Consider the following 14015-nt stretch of genomic DNA (forward strand, 5'->3'; position numbering starts at 1 on the left):
TAGTACAGTTATTCTTCCCATTTCACAGATAAGGAAACAAAGACTTAGTTTTCCCATTTTCCCCATTCTCGTAGAGGATCCGGAAGGTTTCAGAAGCTACATGCAGCAGAGTCTCCCTAATATAACCAGCTTGCTGAGTGACTAGGAAGGGGCAGAGCTGGAATTTAAAGTCACGTGTACGGTGCCTCGCAGGTTGTCCTCAGGAATGCAGTGGCTGGGAGTGCTGATGGTGGACCTTTCTCTGCTCTCGGCCCTCTTTGGCTACTGTGTTAGCTAAAGCGTCTCGGTGCCCAAGGCCATGGCCCTTCCTGGGTGACAGCACCCAGTGGCTGGTCAATGCAGTATAGAGGCCTGCCTCCTCCCTCGCCCCTCTCCTCCCACGGGTGTTGCTCAGGGTAGGTTCCCAGACCCCCGACCTGGAACGGCTGCATTCTCTTGCTTCCCCTTGCTGCTGACTCAGCTGCTTCATTTAAGGGAGGCTGGGTTAGGTGAGCCCCATCTAGTTTCAGCTCCAAAACCATACATAGTGTGGCAAAACTGGAAAGGACTCGGGGACTCCCACTTCCTAGCCTGCAGACTGGAACAACATTTTCTACCCTGCCTCAGTTCTGACCACACTACTGTCCCTTCTGCCCAGAACACCCCGCCGCCCCTGCCCACACCTGGCTAACCCTTACTCACTCAAGACTCAGTCCACCTGTCATCTCCTGGAGGAAGTCTTCCTTGATACTGAGGATTAGGTGTCTCTCCTCAGTGTTGCTGTGATACCCACTACAGATCACTGTCATCATAATTCTACACTGCTTCAGAATTGCTTGTTTATGTGTCTGCCTTCTTGTTTTGGCAACAAAACTGGGTGGCTTAGCACAACAGTCATTTACTTGCTCATGAATCTGCAATCTGGGCAGGGCTCGGTGAGAATGGCGTGTCGGCCGGGGCAGCTCTCCTGGAGCTGGAGAGTCCTCTCCCTCGAAGCCCAGGCACAGAGCTACCGAGCGGACACCCTCCACCTGGCTCTTCCCCAGGGGCGACGTGGGCTCCTTCACAGCACGGCAGCTGGGTTCTAGGTGCGAGTGTCCCCAAGACACAGGAAGTGGAAACTGCTCATTTCTTAAGGTCTGGAGGCAAAAACTGAATAGACGTCTGCCAGAGTCTACTGTCAGGTAGGCAGAGAACCCAGATTCAAGGGGAGGAGGTGGAGCCCCAGCTTTTGATGGAAGGAGTGTCCAAGAATTGGGGGGCCATGCTGTGAAACCACCACACCTCTCTACTGACTGCGGAGCTCTTGCTGGACTCGTGAACCTGGCATCTGTCTGCTGACCAAATGGACCCACTGCTGCACCGCCTGCCTGCACAGATGACACAGCGTCCGCCAGTCACTTACGCCTGGAAGGTCAAGGGCACCTCCGCCACATCGACTGGCAAGAGGAAGGAGGCTCTGAGAAAATGAGGCTTAATGTCTTGTAGCATTTTAGAAAGGGGAGGGATTTATGAGATAATCAACTTATAATCCTTTATTTCACAAAAAGTTAACCCCTAAAACAAGCAAACGAAAATGCTGAGGTGTATAAATAACAGAATACAGCAAGAAGCCTATGTGGGTCGGTGACACGGAAACAGCGATGAGTCAGAATATGCTATATATGGTGAGTGACACTACTTACTTGCTCGGTTTCTTTCAGCAGGGCAGAGCTAATTAAACCTCAGGATGTGAATGATGGGTACTGTTCGTTTTCTTCCTTGTAAAGGGGGATACTATTTGCTCTTGCGGCCCCACTTACAGCCATCGCGGTGACGGGGTGACATGATGATGCACTGCACATCTGGGTAGAACATCCTGTGGCACACGGATGACTCACACACGGTGCAGCGACATGCACCCGGCCATTCAGAAGAATGTGAACGAATGCACAAGGCCTTAGTAGCAGACATCTTTAAACATGACTGAGCCCCAACTGTGAACAACAGAGGCATTCGAGTTTGGCTCATTAAAGTCAAAGAAAATGAAATAATTGGACATCAATTAGGATCAAGTACAAGCCTAACTCAAAAAGGTGCATTCTGACTAAATTTAAAAAAATTAGTTTGCTAGTGTGCAGAGAGATGCCTAATTATAGCTTTAGAAACACATACTTTAAACCTGAAAATATTTCATCTCCCCTAGGTTTTTCTGAGGAGCTTCCAAAACACTAGATAATCTTATAGGAGAAAATATGACTCTGACTACAAAAAATATAAATTTAAAAAAATTGGTGAACACTGATAATTAACTGAACACACGGTAGCCTTTTACCAAGAAAATAGAATCCGTTTCCCCAAGGGAATGAACTTTTTTCTCAGAATTCTTTGTGTGGCATAACATTTAGAAAACATAGTTTCCTCAATGTGATTCCCTTGTAAATGGCATGGCCTGTATGACTTCCTCAGAAGCTCTCTAAGGGGAAGGCTCAGCACTAATCTGGCAATTCTGTAAGAACTATCATGAGATGCTGCTTTTACAAGAAAAACTAAGAGGTATGTTTACAACAACAGCACTCCCCGCCCAGTGTTTATGTAGTTACTACTTCTTACCCAGCACAACACCTGAGGAGTGAAAAAATCCCCTGGAACTGGTATCAGAGATAAAATCAAAAGTTAAAAAAAAACCACCCTCCTGTGATCCAACTGAGACATTGTAGGAATTCCCCAAACACTCATCTGCTGTATCTTTTCTGTGCGGTGCCCCCAAAAGCCTGCCCCTTGGGGCTCATTGTTACCAATCAGTGCTTCGTCATGTATCTACTATAAGCAAGCCTTTGGGCTGGGCACAAAAAAACATCAGAATCTATGTACACCTGCTGGTTCAAATTCTCTATCAGATAACATGATTCAACGTTGTTTGAGACAACGCAACATGGAACTCAGGGAGCACAGACAGGCTCCCTCTGTGTCTCCCTATTTCAGGTGTCACCTAGCTTTTCTTAGACACAGTGTGGGAGGACAGTTCTTTCTAATCTGAGAAAGCAATATAGAAAACAGTAATAGCTGAGTAATAGCCATTGTACCGTTGGCCGGCACAATGTTAAGTACTTTCTGTGCACTATGATTTCAATTAATCCTTGTTTTACAGGTAAGAAAAGCTAGGCTTAAGGGGTAAAGAGATTTACCCAAGGGGCCCAGCTGATAGGTGACATGCTTTGAATGGCCCGGCTTTCCTCCAGAACTCGAGCACCCCTGCTCCCCAACAATCTCATCTATTTCTAAGGCTACGAGCATCTCCTGATGGCACTCCTAAGGATGTTTTTAGCTCTTTCCCCAGACTTGACACCATACTTTCAATGGTTTACCTCCAAATTGATAACGTATAAATCTCTTAAGCTCATTATGTTACAAAGCCAGACTTACTGTCCTTACAAAGCTTCCCCTTCTGGGATCTGTGTCTTGTGGTGGCAATATAGTATAGTATACTGTAGAGAAAAAAGTATTTAGACCACAGGTCCAAGTTCAAACCTCAGCTCTGACACGTAGGCCCTGTCAGAACTTGGGCAACTCATTTAACGTTGCTTCAAAAGCTTCAGCTTTGCCCTGGCTGGGTGGTTCAGTTGGTTGAAGCATCATCCTGTACACCAAAAGGTGGTGGGTTTGATACCCGGTTAGGGCGTGCACAGCAGGCAACTGATCAGTGTTTCTCTCTCCCTTTCTCTCTCTGCTATTTCCTTCCCTTCTCTCTAAAACTCAGTAAACATATCCTCAGGTGAAGATTAAAAAGGTGCTCACCTTTCCATACCAATAAGCAAACACAGAAAACAGTGTTTCAAAAGTCCCTATCACCTTAAATGAACTTACGAAAAGTCAAGCCTGCCTTCAATGTTTGAATAAAAAAAATATTGTGAAGTTAAAATATTAAAACAATGGCAGACTTGGGAAATTTTTTTTTTTTGCTTAAAATCTCTGGCCCTGGCTGGTGTAGCTCAGTGGATTGAGCGCAGGCCTGCAAATAAAAGGGCTGCAGGTTTGATTCCTGGTAGGGGCACATGCCTGGGATGCTGGCCAGACCCCGTCAGGGATGCGCAAGAGGCAACCACACACTGATGTTTCTCTCCCTCTCTTTCTCCTTCCCTTCCCCTCTTTCTAAAACTAAATAAAATCTTAAAAAAAAAACAAAACCAGTCCTGATCAACAGCCACAGTGTTCTTGCTCAGTGGGCCCCTGCCCTCTCGCCTGCACGGTGGGGGACGGAGGACTCAGCAGGGGCCACGCTGGTCACATGGCTTTGCCTTCACGGTCATAATGGAGAAAAACCAGCCTTGCAAATGCAGGCTGATGACAGGCGGGGCATTCAGGGCCACTCATCTGTTTTGGGGTAAATAGAAAAATATTTTTGCTCAAAAATACTTCAAAGTGACTTTCTGGAGGCTATTTTGGCAACTGAAGGAAGTTGGAGTTCCAAACGCTCCCCAGGAAGATCCCCTGGCAAAGACCGGCCCCACAGGTGAGAAAAGCATCCCCCCCAAACTCCAAATGGATTTTGCAGCTGTGAGCTGAGAAGCTATCATCCAAATTTATTCTTCGGGCAAATGAAGTTAAAAATTTCCCCTCCCTGAAATCGTCTTCAGGAGCTTGTTTTCGAGAACTTCAGGACTGGTGGGAAAATCAGGAGCCGTGTTTGGTACAGCACAATGGTTACGAGAGCAGACCTGGGCACCAGACTGGGTGAGAACCTCGGTTGATGAACTGGGTGTGAGCCAGCCCCAACAGGGGCCTCAGGCAAGCTACTGAGACCTTTCTGTTCTCCCTGTCTTTACCAGTAGAATATATAAAATACTATCTGTACCCACTTCGCACGGTTGCTTTAAGCACTGTTTACATGAGGCAGGGCATGTAAAAAGCACTCAAACAATATCTACGTTTCAGGAACCACTTGGAAAATGTTCAAGAGTCTTATTAGTACAGCTGGACTTTGGCTGCAAAAAAATGTATCAAGTAACGATGTTGGGTTTTACCCTTTGAAGTTTTAGTTCTTTGTAACCTTCTGATACATCTTCCCAACATGTTATGCTTTGCTGCCCCTCTGCAGATTTGAAGCACTTGCCTCTGTCCTTATCTCGGAAACAGAGCGACATTATCCTTCAGCTCATAAATCTTTCCAAGAACTTCTGACATGAGTGACGTCTAACAGAACATGAGTTAATATAAATATTCCCTGATTATAGCCTGTCATATTCAGTCTTAATTTTTAAAAATAAAATCTTTAATCTATCTGGAATGCATTTCAAAGTATACATTTTGGACTTACGTGTCATTAAAACATTAGCTGATGCCCCCCCCCCCCGAATTTCTCAAACAGCCAAGCTTCCTCACTGATTTGAAAATCTCTCACACAACAAAATCCTACCTGTGCGTTTACACTAACTGTCTATTCCTCACTATTTTCACAGTGGAACTTAAGTTCCACCAAGAAAGGACTTTGGTGGCCTTGGTTCACTGCGGGATCCCCAGAGTGATGGCTGGTTCACAGGAGTGCGTTGCTGGAAAAGCTTTCCTCTTCCGATCTCCCGGTGTGATTACTGTATTATTGGTTTTCTAACAATAACCATTGGTACTTTATTGACACAAATCAGAACTGACCATATTATGATTCCCTGCTAGTATTTGGCTTAAGATTTCACATATGCAGTTTTAAGTAAAATGTAGTTTTAAGTGTTAACTTTAAAAAAAAAAGAAAAAAACATATAGAATTTGGTCAGTCATACTAGCTTCATAAAAGAAATTGGGAGATTTTCCATATTTTTTCACGATTTGAAAAAGATTAGAAAACACAGGAACTATCTGTTTCTTTAAGATTTCACAACGTTTAACGATGAGTATGTCTAGAATGTGCACTTTTGGGGAGGAAGAAATCTTCCTTTTAATTCTCTTTTTGTCAATGTCACTCACAGTGTTAGTCACTTTGAGTTAATTCTGGTTATTTAAAAAATTATTTTTGGTTATTCATTTTATAGATTGCCCTTATTGTCGTAGAGTTAAACTGCTACTTTTATTGAAACATATATTTTTAAGAATTCCCTCTATAACTATAGCTTTATACCCCCCCCCCCTTTTTAGGTATGCCTCTGGGTCATATTATGGCTGATTTAAAAAAATCAATTTGAATCCTTGTCTTTTAATAGGGTAGTCCTTGTATGCCAATAAATATCCTCAGTTTTAACTTTACTATACAGTATTCTACTCTTTACGCATTAAAGTCTCCCCCCCTCCCCTGCCAACTCCTGGCCAATTGACTAGATAGTTAGTCACCCTATTTCTACACTAGCAAAGCTTAACTTTAAACTTCATTGTGGGGCCACCAAAAAGAAGCCCTCGGGAGCCTGTCTGCACTCTTCCTCCGTCTTCCTTCTGCCAAACTGTGGAAACACTTAATGATCACAGATCCCAATTATTATTACGCTGTAACACGGCTCTTTTTAAGGAACCATTTATCATGAGCATATGGCTTATTACTCTATTAACAACTGTCAATATATAGCAGTAATATTTATAGTTCAGTCCATACCACTTAAAAATACTCTATTACAATTTCTTCCCCTTACTGGGTTCTTTGGGTTCTTTATTCTTACTAGTTACTTGTTCAGTTCTACGATGTCTTTGCATGTTGTTTTTAGGGCAAGCACAAGAGTGGCATATTTTGAAAGTCGTTCAATGTCAAAGATGACCTTTTCGTTGCCAAGAAAAGATGCCTCACCCAGCTGTAAAATTTGAGTAACAACCCTTCCTCTCTGATGTCTATGGCGATGAGTCACTGCTTTTCCCAGATAGTGCTGCTAAGTGACTGGATACAAATTTACTCTCCTTTTGTGTACAACATCTTCTCCCTCACTGCAGCCCACCTCATCCCCACCTGTGAATGCTTGTGGTTTATTCATTTTTGAAAGGACAATTCGGTTGTAAACATACAATATATTTTAGGGTGATTGTCATCATTATTATTCTCCTTATTTAACAGCTTTATTGAGGTATAACTCACATAGCATAAGACTTTTTCATTACGTTTCACTGACCACCTGAGCCCTGGGCTGTGAAGATTCATGACTCCTGTTAGCTGAGGTGCTGGGGGACGTGGGGAGTTGAATATGCGGACTCAGGTTATCACCCTGAACCACAAGCCTCTCCGATACCTGCTGAAGTCCACTGCTGCTGCCATGCGGCAACCCTCCCAGCTGCTCCGCAGGCTCCACCTTGGAACATGCTTTCCGCTCCTCACACACTGCTGGCTCTCTCCTCAGGTTCCTCCAGTGCTGGGCCCTCCTCTCCTCTCCTTCTACGTGCTCCTCTTGGGCAGTCTCATCCACTCCCGGGCTCTACCTCTCATCTGTACCAGAGGTTCTCACCCCCAGCCCTGCAACTGCTGTTCACACAGCGACTCTCTCCCGTCAGCAACGTCTCTCAGTGGACACCGTAATTCACACCTACAAGGACATCCTGAAACCTCGGAAGGCGTATTTAGAGCCTGCAGAAGCTCTTCTCCTACCTGGGAACCTTTGGTCTGATACACACACCTGCTTCCCCTCTGGTGGGAGGCGCTGTCACCCCTGAGCTGTCCACTCCAGAAGCCTGCGAGTCATCACCACTAGATTTGAGGACAAAGACAGTCTCTCTGGCCTGCCACCATGTCTAACAGAGAGTCTAGCACACAGCAGCTCAACAAATACTTACTGAAGAAGGAACTCAGTCGATCCAATGTACTCTCTCTAACTTGCCCTCTTCCCTGCATCCGGACTGCCAGTACTCCGGTTAAACTCGCTATACTGTGACTAGGCCTGCTACCGAAGCCCCCCTGGCTACTGAATCCCCCCGGCCTCCAGTGCCGCTGCCCCCACCGCAGCCATGCTCCATGCTCCAGTCGGAGCTAACTCAGTCACAGGCAGTGCTTCTCATCCCTCAATTTAAGACCCAGTAGACCTGTTAAAATAAAACTCAAGTTTCCCAACATAACACACAGGTCTATAACTCTCTTAACTTCGTGCCCAGCATTCCTCCCACTTGGGAGAACAATGCAGGGTTCATTCTAAGAATTTCTTGATGCTCCAAAGCTGAACTACGCACCCACCTCACGTGCTCTCCACTGCGCCCCACACTTGTAGCTCCACATCCGTCCTGGCCCGGCCCGTCACCCGTGCACCCGTCTGTCTCCTCAGCTACAGGTGGGCCTGCCCCTCGCACCACGCCACAGCGCCCCGCACAGTCCCTGGCACACAGTGGACGCTCAGCGCGCGTCGCTGCATGAGTGCGTTTCCAGTGATCACCAGTGACCGTCGAAGCAGGTAACTTGGGAGTTCCATTTGGGGACAGGGATTCGGAGCCCCATGGGGACCCCCACATAGGACTGAGAGGGCACGAATGTCAAGAGACTGCACCTGGCATTTTACGTGTGTGCACATTTTCAGGGTGATTTTCAGAGGGCCTAAAGGTCCATAATCCTGAAAGTTTAAGGAATACTGTCGCTGGGAGTTGATGTGGTTAGAAAGGACTATTCTAAAGTGCTTTACAAACAAAAATAGCATGCAGACATGATGTACATGTGACACATGGACACGGACGGACCCACAGACACACACATGGGTGGCTTCATGCTGTCAACCCTCGTGGTAAACCTCTCCCCATGAACCCGGCATTTAATGAAGGAAGTGAATACTTTTTTCCTTGTTTGGTAATTCCTCATATCAGTATAAAACTTACTACATCCTACCTGGTTTGCTTTAGGAAGTGCTAACTTTTGTACCATAAGAAGCTGTTACTAACCCACAGAACTAGGACGACGACTTCAGAAGTGGTAAAAAGCCTGGCTCTGGGTGTGTCGATGCTGCCGGGCCTGCCTCGCTGCAGAGGCCACAGTGCAGCGGGGGTGATCGCACCCCACGGCGTCTCTGGCTGGGAGACACGGGTGAGAACTGGGCCCCGTCCTCCTTAGCATCATCTCTCCTCCAGAGGAAACGAAAGGCAAAGGATGGTGAGTTCGGGCAAAAGGCCTAAAGAATTATGGCTAAAGAATTATTTAGCCAGCAGCAAAATAATCCAGAATGGTCCATAATCGCCTACACAGCGATTCAGCTCAGGTCACTGAACATCAACACGCACTCTGTAGAAACGTAGTGAACAGAAGCCTCGCATACTAATGCATACTAACAATCCGACAACATCTTATTTTGCTGCACAACTCCAGGTGTGTAAGTGAACAAAACTGTGATTTAAAAAACAAAACAATAGTTCTTTTAGGAACCAAGTTCAGGGGAGGGGAATTCTTTTCAAGATTTTCTATTTACCTATCCTTTCTGAAGTTTTGGTGAGGTTCTAATCTGTCAATAAGATATATTATTTTAAATCATAGTGACAAGTGAGGATTGCTCAGTGTAAATTCCTGATAAATTTATGGTGAAATTTAGCAGTTGGTTATTCTGGCTGGAATTTGGAGTGAAAGGGGAGAAATAGAAGACAAAGGGAGAAAACTGCTGATTAACAGAGTCCCAAGGAAGAGTTTACGTATTCGATGTAACAGTTAATTTTTTAAAAATTCCAGGACTCACTTAAGAGTTGTACTGGGTCTCACCCTGTTACCTACTCTGATATCCTCTTTGGCAAGAAACTGTTGCTAATGACTTCTTGAACTCCGGTGTTAGTACTGTTATATTCACAGAGAAGCCATATGTGCCACTGAGAACTTGTCCTTCATTTTCCCCACAGCAGTGTGTGGGGCTTGAAACCCTTTCAAGAGCATCTGGGGCTGTTTCGAGGGAAGAGAGAAGATGAGAAGGGAAGAAAAAATTCTGAAACCTCGTTCATTGCCTGCTCTACTTGCTTCCTTATCCTTAATCTTGTCGACCTCACTGCGTCCTCCATCTTCTGTAGGTCTCCCTGCTGCAAGAGAGACCAGGTTAGGAAGTGAGTGGGCAGGACACTGGGGGTGACACTCACAATGAGATGAGAGGCAGAAGCGAAGAGAAGGCAGAGCTGGAAATGAGGCTTTGGAGGTCCTTGCAATGGGGCGTCCACAGTGTATTTCCCATCCATCCACACCGGTGTGAAATTTGCAAATCTGAGCAAACAATACTGACCAGAGGAAAAGGATCTACTGTCACTGAGATACTATTCGGTGCTCTCTAACTGGGATGTGCACACGACTAAGATGTTGTTAACGTGTTACTTCTGAGAAGAGTTATTTTCATGAAGTGTGGAACGGAATGGAGACGTGCAGCCTGACAACACAGATGGGCATCACCTGGAAAACCCAGCGGCCCGCTGAAACAGATGCCCACAAGGCAATGTTTACCTTGATGAGCCCTGCAGACTCTGACACCCGACCTCATTGACTGGACCTAGGGATGCAGACTCATGCTAACAAAACTCACAAGACAATGATGTATTAAGAAGGAAAAGAAGAAAGGACTTTATTATTCACCGTGAATAACAGAGGAAGCAGGCACACTGAATGTCTGCGTCAGCCTGAACGTGGTACCTCCTTGGGAAGGCACATTCCCAGGGGGCAGCTTGGTGCGCACGGAGGCGGAGCCAGTGGAGTCAATTATGCAGGATTCCAGGGCGACAGGCACCAGGCTCGCTGTCTGAAACCGGGCCACCCACCTGCCAGGCAGCTTGGGACGCTGAGCTCAACCTGGCAGATGCGTCGCTCAGACAGAGCCTTGTACGGCATCATGACAATTACGTTAATGGCTTCTCTTTTTCTCTGTTTTGGAGACAGAGAAAATGCTCTTCTGATGGATTGTCTCTGTATATGTGTTTTTAAGATGTCAATTATAACCCTCAACTGGGTTATAGACAAATCTCACTGTCCAAAGAGTCTCTGTGTCTCTTAAGATCACATTGCTCGCTTAGATTTCATTTGTTAGGTGTTGATTTCTCAGTTGATTAAATTTTCAGAGACTATTTTCATTTTCCTGTTTTCTGGGATCCAGAGGGGCACTGCATGGTAGACTCCACATTTGCCTACAGCTTCCACAAAGTGTCAGATTGAAACCAACCTGTATTCACTGATCCGACTTTATGCCCACTGCTGTGCCAGGCACAAAATAATTCTCAAAAAAATATAACGAGAGCCTCTAAGAAAATATCACATCTACTGGATGTCCAGGTTCTTCTTGAGGTACATTTATTCGCCCATTCCTCTCCAGTATTTATAGACCCTCTACGGTGTGCCTGGATTTACTAGGAACAAGAAATAGAAAGACACACATGACACTGCCTTGTTCTCTTTAAGAGCTTATAATCTAGCAAAGGAACAAAATGTGTTTTTTTTTTTTTAAAAAAAGCACTGCATCACGTGGTTCGGAGCATCGCAGAGGGAGTGCTTTCATATCTAAGGGCAGAGACAGAAGCCGTCTCTCTCTTAGCATCTGATTTTTAAAAGCACACTAAATGGAAAGATTATTTAAAAAAATTGAACAACAGTGGTATAAAGCACAAAAAATAAGCTCCTTCCTTGCTACTTCCCCATCCCTCTTCTCCCTCTCAAGGTTGCCCTCAGTGACTTGTGAATGCTCTTCCACACCTGTTCTCCCTACACACACACACACACACACACACACACAGAGTTCTGCACTCCCCTACACACGTGTACACATAAACATGAATTTATATATTTATCAACATGTAAAACATATTACCCACCCTGCTGACATATTACACACATACACAGGCACGCATATAACACACACGAGTGGGCGACAGTGTATGTACTATGTGTACACATGTGTGTACATGTGTGTATGTACTGTGTACATGTGTGTGTGCATAGATACACATAGATACACATAGTCTCATAACTTGTCCTTTCAGTTTCAACTCCTTATTGCAAATTGTAACGTGCATATACAAAAGTGCGCAAACTAAATATACTCAGTTTAGAAAATAAATTAGCCTGCACAGCTACCACTAGGTCAATACACAGGAGAGTCCGAGTACCCCACAAACTCTGCATGTACCACCCTCTCCAAACCCTTTATTCCGAATTTCCTGTTAACCATCCCCTGACTTTCCGCAGAATTTTACTGCCTCCGAGACGGACAGAGTTCAGATTTGCCTGACGCCTCAGGACAAGAGCAGCTTCCTCTCTCTGAGCCTCCCCTGCTCTCGCTTTTCCTTCCACTTTGGCCTTTAATCCCTCACCCTCCCAGGCCTTGGCTGTTGGGAGGCTGTCGTCCTCCACATACTCCACAGTGTCCGTTATCTGCAGGAAGAGGATTGTTCACAGGACCCAGCGGCCACGTGGCCAGTAACAGAAATCTGTGTTGCTTCTCGACTTCCCCCTTGTGGGGCAGTTACGTGTATAAATGCAGATTCTTACCCACTAGATCCTAACTCCTCGGGGTTGTGAGAGTCAGGCATCTCACTTTCCTGCAGCACGAATATGAAATATGTGAAATATGCAGTAAATGCGGAAGGCGTAAAGAATACATGGGCGAAAAAGAGCCTGAACATGTAAGTACTGCCCTTGAAGAGTTTCCATTTTCTTTTTGTGAAGGAAGATTAAGATGCATACGCATAAAATAATTTGACATGAAACAATCTGAGGCAGAGAGAGAGATGTTTACATGAAATTCCTTATATTCACTGAAAAACTTCCCAAGATATATTGTCGAGTTAACAAAAAGTTGGAGGATGGTGTCTGCGTACAGTGCCGTGGTCGGGATGCCACGGTGCCAGCGCCACGGCTGGAACCCAGCAGGTCCGTTCCTTCTCTGCTGCGATCACGGTCTGGGGGTCCACTGATAAGGACCAGGGCTGATGTCCTGACCATGGGAATGGAAAAGCTAAAACCCAGATATTTTTCTAAATAAATAATCAGTAAAGATCTATTTGTTAAATGTAGGGATGGAATGAGGGAAGGAGGGCGATTTCTAGGTTTCCAGCCGGGCAGACCTGTGGAATGGTCCGAGATGTGCGACCCCCCTTCTGGAGTCGTGACCCCTGACCTCGCGAGTTCCACCTCCTCCATCTCTCTGTCGCTCCTGGTCCAGTACCCTCCCCACCTGGGTTCGGGGCAATCTCCTTTGTGCGAGTACAAACATGGCTTGAAATACTTAAAAATAAAAGTGCATTTACACTCATTTTATTTGGAAAAACTACTGTCGGGATTGCAGTAGGCAAAACTCAGCAATACCTTGCTAAAAATAAAAACTCCACATCTGACTTTATCGAAGAAAACTTCTACATAGATAAAATATCTGACAGAATTAAACATCCTTAGGGTTTAAAATTATTGTATTTGTATTATACAAAGACCCAAATCATGAAATTATGAAAACCAAGAGAAGCAACAAAAATTAATCATGTGAGTAATTCTAATTTACTGTGTTTTAAAATTCTTTCCTCCTCGGTGGATTCTGGCTTCTGAGTTACACGTTACAACCCTGGACTGCATCTCAAAGCTGTTTATTACAACGTTACAGCATTCCAAAAGGCTCCGCTGGACACTCTGTGTCTAGCTAGAGGCAAAAAGCTAAGGTTTGAGGGCTGTTACAGGACAGAAAGTAAAAATGTAAAAAGCTTAAAAGTGATCTGTCATGCTTCGGATTTCTTTTCTGCCAGGCCACATTTCCGCAGAAGATGACAGAGAATGGCAATTGTGTAACCAAACCTCCAGAACTAGTTACAGCTCTGGAATGTGACGACTGTTTCGCAATGCAGTGGGTCACCATCATATGAAAATCTTGGGAAATACCGAATCTTGGTTACCTGCTCGTTCCTGTGAGCGTGTAACTCGGTCACACACACTGCAGCAGTACTTTAAACTACCGATCTACATTTCTTGGTACTCATGACTGTATTTGAAAAGAATGTTAAGAACACTTATACATACTTTAAAAGGTAAAAACAGAAAGGGAGGAGCGTGGGGAGGGAAGGAGGAGGAGGAAAAAGGAGGTGCACCTTCAAGTAACATGGGAAGGGGCAGGCAGCTGAGGACGCGGTGAGCAAAACTGGCGGAGACCTGCTGTGTGTTGAAGGTAGGCACAAGGACACAGAAG

At 45.2% G+C, this 14015-nt stretch overlaps 1 protein-coding gene across 4 annotated transcripts in view; it reads right to left on the reverse strand.

The window, feature by feature from the left end:
- The window catches only part of NSMCE2 (NSE2 (MMS21) homolog, SMC5-SMC6 complex SUMO ligase), a 194886-nt gene that overhangs the window by 82015 nt on the left and 98856 nt on the right, over nt 1-14015 (reverse strand). For 3 of the 4 annotated variants that reach the window (XM_053661133.1, XM_037166613.2, XM_053661135.1), the window contains one exon: nt 9808-9891. The exons of the other annotated variant lie outside the window; for it this stretch is intronic. In XM_053661133.1, coding sequence (XP_053517108.1) covers nt 9808-9891 — 84 coding nt within the window. The remainder of the gene's footprint in view (nt 1-9807; nt 9892-14015) is intronic. 4 annotated transcript variants of the gene reach the window in all.

This window comes from Artibeus jamaicensis, unplaced genomic scaffold (assembly GCF_021234435.1).
Source record: "Artibeus jamaicensis isolate MK-2021 breed Jamaican fruit bat unplaced genomic scaffold, CSHL_Jam_final scaffold_916, whole genome shotgun sequence".
Classification (NCBI taxonomy): domain Eukaryota; kingdom Metazoa; phylum Chordata; class Mammalia; order Chiroptera; family Phyllostomidae; genus Artibeus; species Artibeus jamaicensis.